Genomic DNA, 22,537 nt, shown 5'->3' with positions numbered 1-22,537 from the left:
CACAATTCTTTCTGTGATTCAGAATGCTCTACCAAACTGATAGCACAAACTAACATTGAGCTCTATAGTTCTTATTTATCATGACAAAGTGCAGAGGTTTATTCACTGGGGGAAGCTCCACCATCACCTGAGGATACGCCTCCACAGCACCGCAGTGTAGGGCTGACACACCTAGAACATTTCTCTGCCAACTGCTAGGAGGCCCTACAGTCAGACCTTTTCCTTCTGAGAGCAAGGTACTGCTCTGAAAACAGCACAGCACGGGCCCTGCATGCTTGTTTTAAATTAGAAGGGTGTGCACTGGGAGCAGAGTAGCTGAACAACGGGCTGAAGCACTCCCCTCATGCTGAGCTCCGTGTCTACAGTATGAATGCACTTTAAAAGTGAATCAAGGAGTTTTCTTATTTCCATTAGAGGTCTGAAATCCCACCTCCCCTTTCAACCAGTCAATACTGCAAACACGTACTACTTATTTTCTCTAAGTTCTTTATTTACCTAGTTAGTATTTCTTTCACTCCCGCCTCGTTGCCATGGTCGCAGGCACTAAATGGTCTCTGGTGTCAGACAGAACTAGTACCAAGCCACTCAGAAAGAGAACCCTCATGCCCTTTAGGCCATTAGCTGCAATCTGTGAAATAAATACTTCCAGTTACAGATTTTTACTGTGTTTTATAGAACACTCATCCTCACTGCTGATATTGCCCCTGCAGAAAAAAGTATTTAGCAGATTTAACTCAGGTGAGCTAGAGTGAAATGTAATATTGAATTTTGGCAAAATTACTGAGTCATTTCATTCAAAACACAGTTGGAATTAACACCACCACAATGAAAAGGAGCTCTTTTTAATGCCTCACATCAAAAATATAGTGAAGCCTGCTCAATGTTTTTAGATTAGGAATCAGACACTTAAACACACATTTTGAAGCAGGGCTCAGCACAACGCAGTCTTTTGTGTGTGTCTTTTTTTTTATTTCCTGCAATGCAAAAGAAGACAAGCAGAGAAACTTTTCGAAGAGACTCACAGAAAAATTATGAAGGCAAACCCCAACCATTAAAGAGAAGCCCATGTCTGCAGCTCTGTTTGGTGCCACTGGATTCAGCAAACAAGGCTTATCTGATGGATCATGTGTAATATCATGGATGAACAATTCAGAGTGCTTTTGTTGTTGCTGTAAGTCAGTCACTAATAAGTTCTCCCCACTGCAAAACCCCTGCACTGATCTTTAAATGACTATTGCAAACTACTGTAATTCCGTGGTGTTGGTAAGTCCTTTTTTCTCCCACAGTAGCCTGTTCTGGACCTTAAAGTGCATATGCCAATTTGGTTCAAGTTTTATAATCTGGAATGTTCCACAGTGCCTCTTCAAAAACAGTTACAGTTTAATTGTGCCTTCCCTTGGTAATGGTAAGTCTGAAAAAATTGTGTTGTATGCAGCAGTATCTTACCTATCTCATTCTGGATTCTGTAATATACTGCAGGCCAGGTAATCTTTGCCTACCTGAACCTCCTACGAAGGGTAATGGGAGGTTTTGACACATAGCAAAACATAGCTGGCCTAAGAATCAGTGAAAAGAAACCATGGAATGTTTTTGCAAGGACTCCATGGGACCCAGTACGTTCATTTTGAAACCCAAAATGCCTATTTTAGATCTTAAACATTGCTTCAGATATACATGGGTGAAAGCTGTAATCAAGGGAAAATGCAGCACCAATAATAGCACATTATTAAAAGTCAGCAATCCTCAATTGTCAGTACTGTAACAACTGAGTATCTTATTACTTCTATCTTCTCCTCCCATACACTGAATTTCCTCAATAATGACAAAGTGCATGTACTAATCATAGACTCTGAATGCTAAATTAAGCAGAAAAAAGATATAAATTAGGTTGGTACTTCTTGAGGGCATCAGTAGAAAACACCGATTTCAAATAATTTTGATTAGAAAATTTTACTTCACAATCCTTTTCCAGATCACAGATATTCATAATTAAAAAGAGTATGGAATTAATGTAATGTTAGCTGTTTTGCCATCAGCATCACAGAGAAAGAAGAAACAATAAAATATGATGCAGAATTCACTCTTCCAATGATTGTCATTGAACTATTACATTAGTAAACATTCACAGTATGAAGTCTCTTTCGATATATCTCCAGCATATAAAGTAGTGCAAAAAAGCATTCCAGTCATTTTGCCTTTGCAGTCAGACCAGGTTTAACAATTCTCTTACTCCATTTCTTTCATTATTAGACAACAAATGCTGCAATGCCTCCAAAGAGAGTTATAAAAATAAACAATTTCTGGAGGGTCAACAGCCTTTTCAAAGCAAATTTCCAGTTAAAAACAAGCATTATAGATTTCAAGAAAAAAAATTTAGATCTATCTTCTGTAGAATATCTTTTTACAATAAATTTACCATTTGAAAAACAATGACTATGGTATCCAATGATTTATGGTAGCTGCTATTAAAGCACTGATAAATAGATAAATGACTACCAAACTTCATTGTTTCTTACATAGTAAATACCTCTGAATGCCAACTTTTACCACAGAGCTGTTATTAGTGATGTCGACAGTTCATGCACCCACTTTAAAACTGACTTGGTTTTAAGAAATTTTTCAGCCTCGTGTGCAAAACACTTGCATTCTAATAAAAATATAAAGTCTGAAAATGTATCAGATCTAGCAATCCTTTCCTCAAGTTGTACCACTTACTTGATATGTAATACATGTTTAGCAATGCTTTTTATTTGTATTTAACCATTAAATGGCATACTACTGTATGCTGCAGACTCTTGTTTGCATATTTCATTATTTTCACTGCACTCTTTAATGCATAAATATATTTGGAAACGCTCAAAATTACACATCAGTTTCCACAGAATTTGAATTTACACAGTTTTTCTTCTCTGACTCACTGCTATTCCCTGTGTCCTGACTTTTAGTCTCCTTTACACAAAGAGATTCTTTAACTCCTTCTTCCATCTCCAAATACTCTGATTTATCCTCTGTGGATGAAGATGATGAGCTTCTAAATTTCTTCAGTAAATTTGTGGGGAGGTAAGGGCAACTGACTGCATTTTGCATCATCTGCGTGTGTTCTTCATTCTCAGTTTCTCTATGGTAGAAATAGTTAAAATTGGAGACAATCACTGGCACTGGTAAAGCAATGGTTAACACTCCTGCAATGGCACACAGGGACCCGACTATTTTCCCACCCACAGTTATGGGTTTCATGTCCCCATAACCAACTGTAGTCATGGTCACTACAGCCCACCAAAAGGCATCCGGGATGCTTTGAAAATGGGTGGCAGGCTCGTCAGCTTCTGCAAAGTAAACAGCACTGGAAAACAAAATGACTCCGATAAAAAGAAAAAAGATGAGGAGGCCAAGTTCCCTCATGCTGGCCCTGAGCGTGTGACCCAGGATCTGCAAACCCTTGGAGTGCCTGGAGAGCTTGAAGATGCGAAACACCCTGACTAGACGGATGATCCTCAGGATGGCAAAAGACATGGCCTGCTGACTGCCCTGCTCCTGCGCCAGGTCCGTGCCCAGGGTGATGAAGTAAGGCAAGATGGACACAATGTCTATGATGTTCATGACGTTCTTGAAGAAGTGTGCTTTGCTCGGACATGCAAAGCAGCGCACTGTAAACTCAAAGGAGAACCAAATTATGCACACGGTCTCTACAATGAAAAAAGGGTCATTGAAGATGGTGTGCTCCCCAGCATCCAGGCGAAGAGACTCATTGGAAAGCCCCTTCCCTAAGCTCAGGGACATGACGAATTCTTTGTCATCTCTGAACTCTGGTAAAGTCTCCAGACAAAAGATGACGATGGAGATCAAGATGACCAAGACAGAGACAATGGCAATGCCTCTGGCCGGACTGGAGCTTTCTGGGTACTCAAACAGCAGCCAAACCTGCCTCTTAAACTCATTCTCCGGCAAAACCTTTTCCTCTTCCTCTTTGACAAAACCTTCATCCTCCCTGAACTTGAGCATGGCCTCCTCCCCAAGCTGGTAGAACTTCACCTCCTCAGAGAAGATGTCAAAGGGTACATTGACCGGCCTCTTCAGCCGACCCCCGCTCTGGTAGTAGTACAGGATGGCATCAAAGCTGGGTCGGTTCCTATCAAAGAAGTACTCGTTCCTGAGAGGATCAAAGTATCTGCCCCGCTTGGCTGGGTCCCCCAGCAGTGTCTCCGGGAACTGAGCTAATGTCTTCAGCTGGGTCTCAAACCGCAGTCCCGACACGTTGATCACCACACGCTCACAGCACTCGTACTCGCTGTAGCGGACAGAGCTGTAACCCCCAGGGCCTCCACCATCATCGGGTGGCTGGTCTGAGTATGAAAACTCATCCTCCCCATAGTCATCACTGTAGTAGAGCTTTCCTTCTTCCTCATCGTCTTCATCCTCATCTTCATCCTCCTCTTCCTCCTCACTCAAGTCCTTCAGTATTCTCTCCTCAGAACCACTGAGTGGTAGCAGCTCAGAACAGGGGAAGGAGGCCCCACCCTCCCTACTTCCCAAGTGATGGCTCCTCTTTTTCCCTTTCTTCCTCCTCTTACCACTCTGGCGGCGGGGCAGGCCGCCGCGTGACGCGCTCCCGCCGTGCGAGGAGGACGCCCCGCGACTCTGCTCCTGGTGGTAGTGGTGGTAGGGGCCCCCTCCGCCTGCTGCCCCACCTTCCACCGCCGCGGTGGCCGCTGCCACGGCCGCGGCCGCGGCCGCCCTGGACTGTGCCAGCCGCTCCCGCTCCCGGGCCCGCGCCTGGGCCGCGTATCCGTAGGGCATGTGGGTGTTGCACCCGGAGCTGTCTGCGCTCACCATCGCAACCTCCATCTTGCAACTGCTTTGTTTGTTTGTTTTAACTGCTTACTGGAACAAGGTTTTGTTTTATTTACGGTGTCACCTTAACTTTCACTGGAAAGTTCAAAGCCATTTGCATTTGGAGGACAGTCCCCTGGGCATTGAGCATGGCAACATGGTTGTAACACTGAATCTATATTTGGGAAAACCACAGATCCGTATTTTCTTGTTCTCCGGAATGTTTGACACAAACTACTGTTTTGCTAATGAGAAAAGATGAAATTCTCAAATTGAACCAGAGAACAGCTGAGACCTTGTTCTTCCATCCACCAAGCCCCTTTATTTTCATTTATCTCCTTCAGCAATCACAGCTGTATCTGATCAGAATCATGACTGCCTCGCAGGCTATAAAGGCTGCATTCCTCAGGAAAAAAATATGCAAACCAAAGGGTACCTGTTCTCCACAGATGGTTTTAGCTCATCACTGAAACCAAATGCAAATAGTCTCTTTCCTCATTATTTGTTCCTGGTAATGCTTTGGCCTAGCAGACTTACTGTTTAATATCATTACTTGGAGAGTTGAAGTTAATTCCAGCCATCACTTCATTTACACAGTGAGGAGGTCTTTGCAAATCCTTTCTTCAGCCTGTCAACAATGTCTCAAACCTGGGAGCAGCACCCAGGGCATCAGCAGCAGTGGTAAGAGGAGGAGGAGGAGGTGGAGGAGGAGGAGGAGATGAAGACTGAGAAACTGGCTCTGAGGTCCCCATAGGACATAAAGGAGTGGATGGGTCACCCTTTGGTTATGGTCATGCAGAAGAAGCACTTAACCTGAAGCACATGCACAAACACACAAAAATAAACAAAACAAAAAGGGAAAAGATTGGATTGTTTTCCTAAAAGGTCATACCGATCAAATGAAACTGTGTCATCTATTACCATGGCATTCAAATCTTCTCCTGCCCACACTATTCACACTTCTACATTACACACACACCCACATCACATGCACAGAGATTTTGAACGACTCTGTGGGTAAGGATGTGGGTGGGTATGTCACATATATATATAGACAGATACAAAATCCCCACCCATATCAGCACTTGCATCCATACACAAACATATGCATGCTTCTGAAACACCAACACATATAAACAGTAATAAAAATACTGCAACACACAATGCATTCGGGTCTTTGAGCACATACGTAAGAGATACACCTACATCTATCCATACGAAGCACTAAAGAATAAATGTATCTACACAAAGAGCTTTTGTTTTAATTGTAGAAACACATCAGATGCAGGAATGTTATATTTCAATCTACAGCAGAATTGTGTTTCGATCACAATGAACATCTCACTGGATTTAATTTGGAAACAGGCACGTACAATGCCCAGCCAAGTGAAAAAACCATGATATGTCAAGAAAACAACTGCAGGTGCACTGAAGCAACATCTACATGCAAGCACACACACACAAATACACAGCCCCTCACACCCCCCTTTGAAACAGAAGCCTCATTTAGAGCCACATCTATTAATACACGAGAGAAGGTGAACACGGACTACTAAATGATGCTATTTTAAAAATTGTACCTACGTGTCATGCAGAAGATCCTAAAAACGCTGTTATACTTACTGATCCCAGGCAGAGAAATAGCAGCGCTGTTCCCGCTACTGTAAGGACCGGGTGACAGCAGTCCTGAGGGAGCTGTGCCGGCTGATCCACGGTCGCAGGTAGCTGTGGTCAGGGCGCACCACAGGTTGACGAGTTATTTCTGCCCCTGCTTGCCGGGTGCCGGGAGAGCGCCGGGAGCGAGCCAGGGAGGCGGCCGGGGCTGGGGGCACTCGGCACCGCCACCGCCGCTCCCGCTCGCCTCGGCATTGGCGACAAGGCAACAGGCGAGGGTCTCGTCCCCAGAGGGAAAATCGAAGGCGGTGTGCGTGTGCTTGTTGTGTGCGAGGCGGAACGAAGGGGCAGGCGCGATCACCAGTCTCTCCGAGTGCGGCTCTCGCAGCAGATCTGTAAATCAGCGCTGGGTAATTAGTCCGTGCGCGGACCCGGGCTCCAGAGGCGGCACGACGGAGGTGGCTCCGTGCGGCGCCTGCTCCCGACACATCCAGGGCTCAGCCAGCTCCCGCCCGCTCCATCCACTTGTTGTGCGCTCGGGGGGACGCGGCCGAGGAGCCGCCGGCCGGAGCGCGGATTGCGGGCAGGCGCTGCTGGCGGCGGGGATGCTGCGAGCCGGGAGCTGAGCCGAGACCGGGAGCTGGGAGCCGGGCCAGCCCGTGGCACTGCGCCCCCGGCGCTCGGAGCCGGCCCTGTTGCTCCGGAGCCGCCGCCCGCCGCTGCCGCCGCTCCCGGGCCGCCGCCGGCCCCTGGCGGCCGCCGCCCGCACTGCGCCGCGCTCGGCTCGGCTCGGCTCGGCTCGGCTCGGCTCGGCTCGGCTCGGCTCGGCTCGGCCCGGCCCGGCCCGGCTCGGCTCGGCTCAGCCCGGCCCGGCCCGGCCCGGCCCGGCTCGGCTCGGCTCGGCTCGGCTCGGCTCGGCTCGGCTCGGCTCGGCTCGGCTCGGCTCGGCTCGGCTCGGTTCGGTTCGGCCTGCTGCCCCCGCCTCGCTCCCCGCGTCCTATTAATACCGTAATTATTGGGATCAGTATTCCCGCGCTGGGTGACGCCCGGAGTGGCGGACAAAACTGCCCGCCCACAGCGATGCTGCCAGCGCCGGCCTTTGCTCCCGCGGGGGTGTCCTCAAGGAAGCGAAACGCTTTGTTGAGGTCGCTCGGAGAATTCCAAACCCAAGCCCGGATCGAATTTCCCAGAAAAGGAGAGGAGCTGCCCGCACCTCCACGCAGCTGCCGCGCTTGGCACCCAGCAGTACAAGCAAAGGTTCCCTCCGCTGCTGCCCGGCACGCCCAGGCTCCCGCAGCCGTCTCGCCAGTGGAGCCAAGTTAACTTTCACTCCCAATTCTGTACCTAAGCAGAAAGTAAGTCCTAGTTCACGACTAGAGGGTACTGATGTGTATTTGGCAGAATCAACACCTCAAATCGCTGTAACAAATTTCCTCTTCCCGCTGCAACATAAGCAGGGTATAAACCGCCTATTCCTTTTGCACTTAGAAAACTGAAGCCACGGCACACTCCACTCTCTGTAAGAGATTGCCGTGAAAATGCAGCCTGGCCATATTTGACAATACACCTCCAACTCTACCACATCTCAGTACAAACTGTAGGCTCTCCTACTTCCCCTCATGGAGAAAGAAAAGACTGAACCGAGAAGAAATCAAAGGTAGTGCCCACACCAGGCACTTTGCCTCAGGTGTTTGCAGCTGGAGACAAATTCAATATGCACAGCAAGTGGGTTGGGCATTTGTTTCATTGCCTAGGTCCTCCTCCACAGAGAAACCAAGAGAGCCTGGTGACTCTTTCCCTTCGGATCCCCAGCGGCACAACCCACATTATCCATGTACTTCTGTGTCTGTGCTGCCTACATCAGTTACTGCCTATACCCTTAATCCCACTCATGTCAGTAGATGACCTATGACTACATAAGGGAGCATGGGGGATCAGCCAAATAAACACACTGCATGTCAGGCATCAAGTCTTGCCAACAGCACTGTGAAACATATAAATGGCACTTAAAGCTAAACCATTTTTTCAAAAATCACAATACTTCAAGTTCCATAGTCAATATAAAATAGATAAAAACATAGATAAATCACTAATGTCATCCCAAATGCCATTAAAATACCATGTCTTCTGTCAGCACAAAAGCAGTCCAAAATTTGGGTGCTCTTGGATGCAGTTAAAATATTCTATAAATTTATTTCCAATACCAAAAGTCAGATTCTTCTGTAACTTGGCACAGGAGCATACCAAAGTCATGGACCAAACCCCTACCATCACTTAAGCACAAGGACATGTATGAAGCCATAAAAATATCAGAGTTATTATAGGTAAACTTACTGAATCATGAGGAGCACCTAGACTTACTCCTACAGCAGTAAAGTTTAGTTCCAGGAGCATTTTCCAGAGTTCAGTCACTTCATTCTCTCACAAGTCTTACATTGTGTTCTATCAATAAGATTTTAACACCTTTTAATTTCTTTTTTGAGATGTTTCAAGGACTTGGAGCAAATGATAATGGCTTATTTAGCTTTTACTTCTCTTTCAGAATTTCAGATGCATTGTCTTGTCATTATTTTGTGACTGTTAAAATGAAAAATTCAGTGGCCATCTGAGTAAAAAAGACTAGTTGGAACAGACCAATCACTTTGGTATTCCTTTTTGAGCACTGTTATCCTTTTTGGTTTTAATAGCTAAAGCATGTTCTTGAACAAAGATAAATAAACTGTGGTGTATGATTCTATGGACATATAATACATAACAGACAACAGGAGAAGCAGAATAGCTTCTTTGTGCCTTTTAAAACCCATTCTAACGTAATAGGGATCACATAACTACATGCAATTCAATCTAGCTCCAATTTTTATTTTTTTTCAATCTTGATCCAATTTTTAACTGATTTAAAAGCAAAAAATAAGCTTTAGGTATTTGCAGATGAATACTATGACTCACTTCACTAAGCTTTGTATTTTCATAGTATTCAAAGAGCAATTTTTATTTAAGAGCTATTACATTTCCTCCGTTCCTTCACATTGATAAGGGATAATGTTATTGGTAGAACAATATAATTCCTATGCATCACTATCTTTGATAGTAATGTAATGTTGTATCGTATTAAAGGATCTCTAAGGTATGCTGCCACACAGATTTGTCCTGTTCTACAGTGATGTAGGTGAGAAATAAGCATTATTGCTTAGCTATGTATTCAGTGCCAGAAAAAATGCACAACAGTTTAATACATTTTCATGCAAAAGGAACATGAGATCTACAGAGCTTCATTTGTGTTTCTACGCCCAATATTAATTTATGCTTTCCCCTAGCTGCAGCAATTCACACTGGCAGGGTCTGGCCTCAGTCCAAAACTCACCCTCCTGCTGTAATCTGTGCAGCGAATAAGACTGAACTGCAGCTCAGTACTTACTGCACTTCTAGACCATGAATTATTCTACTTCCCTTTTAACCTTCTCTTTTTGCTCTTCTGCTGTTTCCTATGCTTGCTTCAGTACAATTTCTATTAACCTCTCAAGGCAACACATCCAACGTCCTGTAAGATCAGGGACTCCTTTCAAAACAAGAAAAATGTTGCAGCAGTGGGAACTCAGGATAATCAAGTGAAAAGACTGTGGTCACTACAACATTTCAGATGTGACGAAACATGATTCAGAACTTGCATTTCCCCCTCTTCTTAGCTGATTGCAGTGCTAGAGACCCTTAGGTGCCAAAGCAGCAATGAGTTCTTGCCGCCACAAATAAGTTTTCTCTCCCAGCAGTTGTATCACTTCAGGAAGTTCATATTTTATTCATATTTTACTAACTAGGCTCTGTAAGACTCCCCTGTCAAAGAATCTGGCTCAAGTACTCTTCTTTTGAATATGATTGGCAGTATTTAATGAAACACTTAGCAGACTAAAATGCAGCCTATCCTCAGTCAGTTCATACACAACCTGTATGAATAGCACATCTGTTCATTACTTGTGCTTCAACAGGATAATCCAAGCAAGATGATGGTCCAGAGAACAGCAGCCCTTTCATATTTTCTCGGGAAAGTTTGCAAAGCCATGGCCATTTACCATTGAGTTTAGGATGAATAGCAGTAAAAACTGATGATATTTTTACTTGGAGAATGATTTCTTGTACCAGAGCATGGATTTACTGAGAAAACAGGATAAAAATACCGTGTATGTTCTATTTTTGGACTTGAATATTTCTCCATTCATTCTGAGCAGACAGGGACTCATATCAAGTCTATTCTGAAAAACGACAATAGCGAAAAAAATAATAAGGGTAGTCTGGAGAGAAAACTTCTAAATGAGGAACCGGATTTCCAAGATCCACACAGCCACATCAATCATAATGCTGACATCCTTTTTCTATCCAATATAAAAAGGGTTATTTATCACCTTTTTTTTTTCTCTCCTAATAATTTGGTTTTAGTTGAAATGGAGGAACCTGGATCACGCACTGTGCCTTCTTACAGGTATGACAAGTAGTAGTGAGAAGGGTGGATCTGCAGTCTGGAAACTGTTATTTTAATTAAATCATGAAGGAGATGAATTAGTTTCACAGAATTACTTAAATTACCATGTCATTGGATTTGCTCTCTTTCTGCATTTAAGAATAAATGTATTATTCTGAATACGCAATTTTCCAACTATGCTGACAGAAAACGTAATGATTATAAAACTTGAAAATATCAGATGCTAAATCTCTGTTTGCATATATTTTCATCCAGATCAGAAAACATTATGAGGGCATAGTAGAATTATTTCTCCCTGGGATTTTATAAGGAATATTCTGGAGAAAAACCAGGTAGTGGGCTAGTAATTAATGTACATTTGCATTATTAAGTTAACCATGACTTAAGTAACAAGTGTAAAGAAACATCTTTAAGACAAGAGCTCAAAACTATTCCTTAAAATCTATAATAGTTGTTAGCTGGAAGTTCAGGTATCTCATACTCCAGGAACATGCAGTAGCAAGCTGTCATGGGAAGAAAGGAAATTTAAATATTAAGTATGGCATCAAACATAGCTCACATATATATTTTTAGGTTAAAAAAGGATATTTCTATGACCTTCTAGGAGATAATGTTAAATTTCTAGTAAATATGTTTTTATAATTCCTGTTTAAGAAATGGGTAGGAATGGGAAACATGGATGAGAGAACTGTAGGATCAGACTAAAAGTAGGGATACACCATTGTGGTTATTACACTCCAAGTCATATTAGAAGGCTCTACTTACACTGATTTTTACACATAAATTAGATGATAAACATAAATTTACTGAACTAGAACATTTCCTACTAAAGATTTGGGCATGTAACTGCAGTAGGTATGTGTTTCATGTGTGTCTTTGTTCATAATTTGATGGTAATCATATGTAGCTTCCAGATGAATCTCTGGGTAAAAACCAATATAGTCTGCTCTAGCATCATCTTGTCACCCTGCTGACAAATACAAAACAGCCAGGAGAGACACCAGATAAAACTGAGAAGGAAGAAACAGCCACCAGACCTCATAACATTCCTATTTAAGTAGATCAGCAGAGGAAGGACAATAGGCATTTCCTTTTGATGTTTAAAGGTGTATGTGAGGTGATGCTTTCATGCCACCATTGCACTAAAGGATCATTCTTCTCCTACTGTAATAAGGATGCAGAAAATTGCTCCATGCTTTAAGAGGAAACTCATTCTGCTAGATCTGAGTTAATAGCAGAACTATTTCAGAATATTCAGATAATGAGCCAAAAATTTGATTCCACTTTTCCAAAACATGCAAACACAGATTCTGGAGGAATGTGTATGGATTTTTAACTAGTCTTGATAGCCTTGCATATCTGAGAAAATATAAGAACATATTAATAAGGAGGATTACATTGACACAATTGAGAATCTATTCAATCCTGTTCTCATGACTTCAAAATGAGATTCACATGGGAGCTGGATGTCTAGAAGTTTTAAGTGCTGTGTGTATTGATCCAACCAAACTGTTCTCAAATAAATTATACTTTCATCCAGTTTATTAAACCTCTTTATTTTAGAGATATTGTTGTATGATCTCAGGGGTTATTAAGCACAGAATTAACACAGAAAAAAATGTTCCCAGCTTGAATATACACATAGAATTAACCAACTTTAGCGGGATGCAAAACTTACTACTATACAAAGTTGGAGAAAAAATGAATTATTAAGATTATTAAATGAAATAAATATTCTTGTGGTCAATTTTGAACTAGCAAACAGTGTAGAAAGAATCCTATAATAGCCTTTATTTTGGTGTGAGGTAAACAAATAGTTATGGTTCTTTTCAGTGTGACATTTACTAAGGAAAACCATTCCAGAATGGAAGTGCCCTTTCTAGAGTGTTATCATGAGTCTGGAGTCCAGGGACTAGCTAGGAAACAAGCAGTTAAAATAGATAGCACAAAAGCAATATAAAAATTGCTTTAATACTGATGCATAAATGGAGTTACTAAAAATACTTTTTAAATTACCCTTTTGAAGAGGACCTGCACTTCAGAACATTGAGGATCATTTACAGTAATGCTTGGGAGGGCTAAGGTGCAGTTAACGCAAGAAAATATTAAATTCTCTATGGTGAATGAAGCATCCAGCCTTTCTCCAGAGGGAACAGGAAATAGTGTTCTGGAAATCACACACTGCCTTCTCTCACGTTCACACAGGGCTGCCACAAGCAGGGAGGGGAGGACTTGCAGCCAGAACTACCCCTTGTCTGTCTGCACACAAGGTGAGTAAAGCTGTGAGACAGTTGTTGTCATAGACTCGTTAGGCTATGACATCAAATCACAGATCCCAACAGAGACGGCCCAAAAGTCATCCAAATAAATTATTTGCACATGCAGCTCAGAAATAATCTGTAGAGAGCTGATATTCTTCTGTACACTGGTGACAGAGTAACTCCTGAAAAACCCTGGTTAATATTAGCTCAGTTCTACACTATTCCTATCCCAGGTCAGTGAAACCTCCATATCACCCTCTAAATTCAGAGAAATCTTGTGGTTCTCAGCAGTATACTATAGCAAATTTCCTTACATCTATCAGTGTGGAAACTCTCACTGTGTTAATATATGCCTCTGAGCATTGCTTAACTGTTGTTCAACACAAGCAGGGACAGAAATTTTCATATAAAGGTCAAAAGCCAAACCATTTGTAGTTTATGGATACAATTATAATTTTTATGAGATCCTGAGAACTGAATTAAATTTAGCTACTTTAAAAAATTGGGCATTACACCTGTGTCAAAACCCTGTGTCAGAAAGTAGAATGTGGAAATTACAACCCAAGAGTTAATCTTGGAATGGAAGCCCCAGATTGAAAGTCTTACTGAAGTGTGTTGTTAAACTCAGAGAGTTAAGTGGACCTAATGGTCCAGCTGCTTCAGATCTTTCAGGCTAACATGGATTAATTCCTTTCCTCTATTGAGTCAAAAGCTTCAATAAATTGTTCAAGACTAGGCCTGTGAAGCTAATTAGTTGGAACTGGAACGTTCAGTAGCCAGCAGATAGCTTCCTCTGTGTTTAGGAATGGCTCATCACATTCCCCACGTGGATTTCTATAAAAGGCACATAAAACAATTAGCCATCTACTGCCCACCTAAATCCAATAGGAATAGAGTTGAAATGAACTTTCATTTTTGTCAATATACATCTCTATACCCATTAACTAAAGGAGTCTAATGCCAAAGAATTTGGTGGGGTTTCTGGTGAGCTCAAGAAGAAAACTAAACCCTCAGTGCTGGGCTCTTAGATCCCCTTACCCAACTCCCAGCACTAAACAATGCTCACTTATGAATACAGAGCTTCACACAGGGGACTGCTGATGTGTCAGTTGTGAAAGCCTCCTCTGCACGGACTGTGAGCTGAACATTCACCCCACGTCTCTGCACCATCTTAACACGCCCTGAAATGGATTGATCAGTGAATATTGCATGCAGCCACCACACTGACAACACAGCGCTTTCTATCCACAAGTAGAAATAATAAGTTAGGAGTGAAACTGTTCCCCAAACAACAAAAAAACCCCACCACACTCACAGATTGTTGTATCATGCTGTGGTCATTCTAATTTGTTGAACATTTAATTTTCGGTAAAATAATTTTAGGTCATTATGGTTACAAAAATCAATAAATAACTACTAACTACAAGAATAGACCCCCTTCTGCTTAAAATGACCTCTACAAGGCAAACTCATGTTCAAGAATGTTCATTGGGAGCTTTAATAAGGCAAAAGCCAAAAGAACTAATGCATAAAAATACAGTACATCTTTTTTTACCTGGACATGCTTTTCATCCTTTCTGCCATGCACACTTCAGGAAGTCAGCTTCAGATATTCTTGGGGAAAATTTAGAAAGTAATATCTCTAATTTTTTTCTATTCCTGAAGGAAAATAAGGAATGCTATTTTTTTTCTAGACACTTACCCTAACCCAGAGAAGGAAAATTTGAGTGAGTGAAGTGCTGATGAGGGTGCTCTAGAGACCAAGGTTCTCTCTTTAGCCATAGTCAAACAATGTAAAAAGCATTAAGTTATATTTCTGGGCACTTTTATGTCTCTGTAGCAACCGGTTAGGTGGGAAGGTTCTGCAATTATTTCCTGTATCCTCAGGTAAACAACAATGTGCTTGCACAACTCCCTTAGCACTTCAGTAAGAGAACTGTATTCACAAATGCTGCCATTGCTGATAGTGCTGAAACTAAGTAAAGAAAATGAAGCTACTGTTGGAGGTTAGATTTGCCTCTTTTTCACTAACAGAATTTTTCCCCCTAAGTTCCTAAGAAACCTTAACAACACTACTTAGCCCCAACTAAGGGAGTAGTTAAAGGACAGGGCAGAACAAGGCTACACCTATTGTTTTTCCATCTCTGGGAGTTTCCCTCAGAGGGGAGAAATAACGGGAGCTTTGGGAAAGGTAAAAGACAGAGCTGGAGGGGCAGTTGCTCTCTCTCACTCTTGGCATCGAGGAGGACAGTCAAGCTGCCCTTCCTGCAGGAAGAGTTCACGGCCACCACTCCACCTCCTGGAGAAATCTACCATCATCTGCTCCTGTACCCAGGAATCCTGAGCTCGTTTTATCCAGCCTCCCCCCACCGCTGCTGTTTCTTCGGAGCTTTGAGGTTCCCCTGCTACTCTGTAGCCCTGCACTGCCCAGCCCTGCCGGGACACCCCTGCCGCTCCAGCTGCCAGCGCAGAGCTCCTCATCTCATCCACCAGCCCGGGACTTTCCTCCCTTCCAGCTCGGCCTCTCGGAGTCCTGCAGGGGCACCGAGATCAAACTGCCCCGGGCTTTTGTGAAAGAAAGCCCTCAAGGTTCCTGGTTCTGTTTATTATTAATGCAGTAGTTGTTGTTTGTTTGTTGTTTTGTCATATATACTAGTAAAGAACTGTTATTCCTATCCCCATACCTTTGCCTGAAAGCCCCTTTAATTTTCTAAATTAGAATAATTTGGAGGGAGGGGATTTGAATTCTCCATCTCTAGGGAGGTCCTGCCCCCTTCCTAGCAGATACCTGTCCTTCAAACCAAGAAACAGTCATTATAAATCAAGTAAATGCAATAACTGTGCAGAGTTAATATATACAGTGTGGATAAACACTCCCCACTAGCCCCACTCTGGGCAGCAGCAGCTCCTTCAGTGGCCGTGCATCAGCAGTTCTTTGAGCCCATGCACCAGGCAATTGCACTCCTGCACGGCCTTCCCGTGGGCATCCCAATTGCTCACCAGGTGCCCAAACAGGTTGGGTGCTTCAGCCACACGCAAGTCTGAGGGCAGAGAGATCTCCAGAGGAAACCTCTCCTTGCCGATCACAAAGTGGTTGAGTCATTTTGCCTGCAGGGAGCACTGGAGGAACTTCAGGATGTCCATCAGCCACTGCTGGAAATCCACCCTGCGCCACCGTGTCAGGGGTACGGTGCTCAGCAGGTGCATCAGCACCGTCTTCAAGGCGTAGCTGGAAAAACCCACAGGCAGCAGCACGGCTGAGCAGCTGCAGGCACTTGCAGTGCCAGCTGTCCTGGGGAGCCTGCCTGGAAATGCACCTGAAGATTCTGGCCTCGGTCACGGCGTAGGTCTGCAGCAACATCGTGCTCGGCATGGCCCCTTCTGTCGTCTGGCTGCCCACAGAGACAACAGAGTCTCCTTGCTGCACACCAAAGATCACCTCCACCATGAAGCTCTCCTTGTCCTTGTGGAGCTGGAGTTTACAGGAGCGCCTGGAGGGCTGCAACATTAAACGCTAGTGGCAGGATTGAGGCAAAAGCAGCCAGGCTACTCTGACAAATCAACAGAGCCACTGGGCAGTTTTCTCCACATCTAGGTAGGAGCCAGTGCAGAGGGTGTGCACGAGGCTGGGCCCTGTCTCCTTCTCAGCTCCTGCTCGTGCTAGTGGAGGAAACACAGCATGTCCTGCCCCAGCTGCTCCCTTGTGCACGTGCACAGCAGCTCCACACGGACACGGAAGCTCCTCTGGGCTATCCCTGCAGTGTCCAGCTCCAGATGGGAGGCGTGTCCTGGAGGGTGATTCAGGGCTAGGACACGATAGACAACGTCTTCTGCACGGGGACTCCAGCCTTCAAAGGCGCTGCCCACTCCGATGGCTTCCTCTGGCACCGGGTAGAAACTGGTGGACAAGCCTTGTCCAAAGACGTGGATGAGCTTGTCCATCAGGTAACTAATCATTGAACAATCTTTGTCCAGCTCCACCACAGGCAACTCGATGTGCTCCTCTGAAAGGCTTCCAGGGTTACTCTTAACATTCTGGTCTTTGTATTCCACATTTGCATCCTGTTGGTCTTCTTCATTTCCAGCAGCAGAGGCTTCCTCTCCCATCTCATCCTTGTTTACTTCTGCCTTTGCATTGTCGTAGACGTCTTTTGCTCCATTTCCAACATTGCTTTCTTCCTTTGAAGCAACACTGCTGCCTGCTTCAGTTCCATCCATGTAGTCTCCTCCCACATCTGACTGGTTGCTTTCTCTCTTTCTTTCTGGGCAGCAATGTTGACTCCGTCTTCCTCCTCCTGCAAGATGCTGCTGGAGCTCTCTTTCTGGCCGCTGTTGTCAGAATAGAAATAAAATTTTCTGGAGTGGAAACTACAGTGCCAGGAGCAGCACAAGGATTCCCAGATGAGCACTAAAAAACCAGAAGAGCAGGGCTCCCCAGGTGTCTGTGCTCAGCTCCAGGCTCTCGTGCTCCAGCTCCTCAATCAGCCGAGCCATCTTCCGCTCCAGGTACTCGGCCAGCTGCTGCATGCGCTGCCCTGTGGCCACATCCAGCCCATTAACATCGGGAGCTCAAAATCTGCCCAGATTCATCTACTTCAATAAGTTCAAGCTCTACTTTAAGCACAAGTTCTTTACCAGGTTAAAGAAGGACCCAAGTTCATCTAACACAAAGCTCAGCTCTGTCTTCAGGGTCTCTTCATGATACCAATTTGAATGTACAGATATTTATTTATCAGTACAAACATCAAAACCACAAGGTTTATTAATTTAACACCACCAAGAATCTTCCAATGGAAGCTTCTGAGGGGGCCCTGCAATGTTTTTTCTGACAGATTGGATGGTTTACATCAAACAATGCTGGCTCAGCTCAGGCATCTGAACAATGTAGATGTGTGTGCATTACACCTGGAGCTGAATTCTAGACTCACACCTTGTTGGTAGAAAGTGATGTACATTAAAAATGTTTAACTGTTTCAAGAAATGTCTACCAATGTCTTTTCTGCAAAGTGGAATTTGCACATTTTTACCGCCTTGCATTTGCAGAATTATGGACACACATCTGCAGGGACATACTCCACACAATTCTCAGTTTTCTGAGAGTTTCCTTTGTGCATCCACGAGGTTATTAAATGACAGAAAATGGGACCTGAATCATCTATGGAAGAAAAAAGGTAAGTCAGAAAAATAAAACCATTTATAAATAATCCTTACTTTCTTTTACACATATGTAAAGAAGTGAAAAAGTATTCCAACTCTGATTTAAAACCAAAACAATACAAAGTCTTTTTGTGAAACATAAATTCTTAATTTGCACATTTCTTTGTTGGCAGTGTGGCAAAGGGAAAGATGAGACTTAACTGAAATATCAGTCTAAAGGTGGCTAAAGTAGCCCAGTATATACCTAGAATAATAAAGGTAGTAATTAGCATTTTAGTGATGGAAAGGTGAATTAATCCTGAAAAAAGCTTTCTCTAAATACAGTAAAAAAAAAAAAAAAACCCTCCTGTTTTATCCACAAATAAATAACTTTTTGCATTGCTCATTTATTTCAGAGTCCATTACCTATTTTAGGATCTTCTTAAGAAGAGAGATAAATGAGCAACTACCAGCCTTGTGGGGTTATTTATAAAGTCTTGGTTCTGCAGAGTAGGAGTTCTAAACATATGTTGTTTTACATTTAAGAAAATGTCTGACAGATCAGATGGCTTTATGCAGTTCTAGAACTTTCTTTTTATTAACAATGCACCCTGTCAAAATAGTATAAAAAATTCTGGTATAAGAATGTCCATTATCAAGGGAACTCATACCTGGCTTTCCATCTTAAAATAGCCAAATTAACAAGGCAGATAATTGCAAATTTCACAGAGTAGTGATTATATTTGACTATAACAATCAAGATGTCAGTGGACTAAAGACCTATCACATACATAAAAGGCTGAATTTTTGTTTACAGGTGACAAGAAAGCCAACCTTTAAAAGATATTCATGCCACCCCTTAATTCTACTCATTCTATTGAGATTTACACATTTTGTTTGTGGCATTTCAGCACTTTCTACCCTCTGGTTCAACAAGGTAAACAAAATGTATCTTGTTGAAAGCAAGTAGTTTTGTTGCCTTTTGTAGCCCACTTTTTTGTCCTCCAACACAACCTAATGTTCCTTGCTGAGCAGTGCTATCACTAACTCTTAACGTATCTTAATATCTTCCTTTTGTTCTCTCTCACACAATGGAAATTTGTCTGTAACTGTTCTTATGCAATTTGATGTAACCAACATAATTCCTACCATGCTTTTCCATAGTTGTGTTATTTGCACAAGTGTTGCCCAAACAGGAAATTCCACTGTGCCACAATGCACAAAATGGCATTTGGTGAGGTTTTGTTCCAGCAGGATTGCTTCTTCTAGTCTTGTATTCAACCAGAGTTCTGCCCCTGATTTTACCTTGCTATTTTTTGATGATGACGAGAAAAATGTTGATCTCTTAAAACAAAAAAAAAATTCAATTGCTTTGAAAATTCGTAAAGAAGACATGACAGGGATACCTACTGCCTATTTTATACTTAGCATCAGAATATGTCATCAGTCAGCTGCAATCTTCTGCCTTCTGCAGCTTTTGCTAAGAAATTAACGCTTATTAAATCTTGCTATTGTAATTAAGATATGAACTTTGTCACTTCCTTTGAAAGGGCCATTATCTGATTTTCAGAAGTTTCCCTCATTTTCAAGGAATTTCTCTTTGGAACTTTAGTACCTTCCTTCCTGTGCTTTTCTGGGACAACATAAAGAAACAAAAATATGAAAAATGTAATATATCATATCAAATATATCACACCAAAAAAATCAGTAAAAGACACAAAATAATTCTCAGTATTTACATTACCAAGAGCTCTGAACAACTCTCAGGTGTAATTCTCTGTACCTGACTATTCTGGCAGAAGTAAGAAGTGTTTCCCAGGCTGGAGTCTACTCATTAAAAAGTCCATAGAAATAAGTTCTGTGAATTTCATGGTAAAAAAACGCCAAACATAGCCCAAAGGGCAAGATTTAGAAACAAAATCTTCCAAATGAGGTACTGAATAGAAACACAAGTGCCCTGTTCTTCCAATAACAGGAATCAGAAAGTTCTGGGAAGAAATTCTTCCTTAATAGATGTGCTGAGATTTTTACCTTGAGAGTAGGGAAAGAGGTTCCTGTTTTGCATAATTATACAGTTATTTTAGTAAGAACATTTTTTTATTTTCTAAAATGACCAGCACTTAACTATTCTGCCCACTGCCTAATTTTCATAATTGAACTCTCTTTTCATCTCTTTGGGAAAACGTGATTCCCTAAGGATATGAGTCATATGAGTCAACCATAATGGTTGGACTCTTTTCCACTCTCACCTGTCATCCTCAAATTCTTCCTCAGTTACAAGAAAGTTTTCCTCGACTTAGGTCAGCCTCTCAATAAAACTGCTTTTAATGGTTAATCTTCATTCCATATGACCCAAAACTAGAGTTCTACTGATTTTGTGTTTGATATGTGGGAAACACTGGAAATCTCAAGTTTGACCCCAGTGGCCTCTTCGATTGCATTACTTTGGCAATGTATTGACAAGTCATGATAAGCACAGGTAACACTTAACTTTTTTATTAAAATCAAAAGCTCCTATTACCCTCTTAGTAGTACAATAGTCAAGTATGACACTCAAGCAAAGAGTAACATCAAATCCATTTCATTTTTTTATAAACTCTTTATAGTTAACTTATCTGGAGTAAGTCATAAGGAGCAGTATCTTTGACATTCCAATGGCCCTCAATGAAAAGTAACTATAAAGAGCTATCTGCATATAACAGAAGGAAATTAACACAGAGGAAACCTTTATTTGATGAAGCTCATACTCACCCTAAGGATACTCCTGAGATCTCTTATATTTGTAAAAATACATTTACTGCATAAAACAACAAATCATGAGCAAGTAAAATGCAGCTGTACAGACTAAACCAAAAAGACTGAAGTGCCACAGTGAAAATACAATGTGGTGAATCTTTTTTTAAAAAAAACATTGATCAAGATGTCACAGAAATAAATTCTGACTGTGGTCATGAGCACAAGGGATGAAAATACAGATTAGCTGTTGAGAATGAACCAGTACAAAAAGGAGAGAGCGCAAAGATTCCAAAGATGATGTATTGAGAAATTCAGCTCGAAGGAGGGAATTTGCAATGGACAACGCTGTATACATTAAATGAGAAATGTCTGGGCCAAGTATGACTGGAGAAAAAAAATGAAATCATCGGAAATTTTGAGTCTGATACAGGTACAACAGTAAATGAACACAAATCTGGTTTTTAGTGATGCACTTAGTGCAACCTGGCAGCAATTGGCAATACAATTATAATCAACACAAGCACAATCATGAGGCACCATTATGACTTAGCTGGGGCTTCAAGAAGCACATCTTAGTTCAAATGAACACATTTAAGGATAATTTTTACGATATTAATAGCAGAATCTCCAGAATTCCTGTTTATTTTAGTTTTTGAAAGATAAGAACTAAGGAAGCATACTATAGATAAAAATGGGTTCAAAAGACAGATTGTAGCTTCCTTATGTAGTGGCATAAAGATCAGGGATATAACTTCTATCCAGACCCTCATTCTGATTTTACAAAGATGGGGAAAGAATCAAATTCCAATTCTGAGGTCTTTGCATGACTGTAACTTCCACTGTTGGCTGAAGGACTTTTAGGTGAATCGCAAATGCAAAACTCAGACTTAAACAGAACAGTTTCAGAAAGAGATATATTCTGTAAAATTATTACTACAGAAATTCTCCTTCACTATTTTTCTGATTACCTAGACTGCTGTGCTATAATGAACAAACATATAAGTCCACAAAATGTAGAACAACTTAATTTCTAGAAATGATATGCACCTTACCAGAGGTATTTTCATGATCAAATTAGCTTTTCACAGTAAAGACTTCCTGCCAATAGTTTTTAAGACCTCAGCTTTAAAGATGCAGCCATGTATCGTACTGATACTTGTTCATTTTAGTTGATTTGGCTGAAAGTTTGCATTAGGTTCTTACTGAAACTATGCATTGTAGGCTTTCAGTGGTGTTTTTCTGATATATAGCCCCTCAATCTTCTCTCACCTCCCTTGTTCCTCCTCAGTTTGCACAGTTTTTTGATGAAGACACTCCTTGCAGTGGAACAGAAGTTGGGGCCCACATGAAAACTTTGTGTACCTGTGGATGTGTAGTTTGCTCACAAAGTACAGAAGTATACATTGCTCCTCACAGGATTCTCACAAGGAAAGCACATACAACAGGAGACTGGAGATAATGAAGTGTAATAGTTTTCCACTGAGAATTA

At 42.2% G+C, this 22,537-nt stretch overlaps 1 protein-coding gene across 1 annotated transcript; it reads right to left on the bottom strand.

Moving 5' to 3' along the window:
* Positions 1–2,575: 2,575 nt before the first annotated feature.
* Positions 2,576–5,130, bottom strand: KCNA4 (potassium voltage-gated channel subfamily A member 4). Its single transcript, XM_063397311.1, has one exon. The coding sequence runs from the start codon at positions 4,843–4,845 to the stop codon at positions 2,863–2,865; it is 1,983 nt and encodes a 660-aa protein (XP_063253381.1). The 5' UTR covers positions 4,846–5,130; the 3' UTR covers positions 2,576–2,862.
* Positions 5,131–22,537: the final 17,407 nt, after the last annotated feature.

This window comes from Prinia subflava, chromosome 5 (assembly GCF_021018805.1).
Source record: "Prinia subflava isolate CZ2003 ecotype Zambia chromosome 5, Cam_Psub_1.2, whole genome shotgun sequence".
NCBI lineage: Eukaryota > Metazoa > Chordata > Aves > Passeriformes > Cisticolidae > Prinia > Prinia subflava.
This window is presented reverse-complemented; position numbering and strand designations above follow the sequence as displayed.

Coding starts and splice junctions, on each gene's coding strand:
- KCNA4 (XM_063397311.1), bottom strand. CDS start 4,845: ATGGAGGTTGCGATGGTGAGCGCAGACAGCTCCGGGTGCAACACCCAC.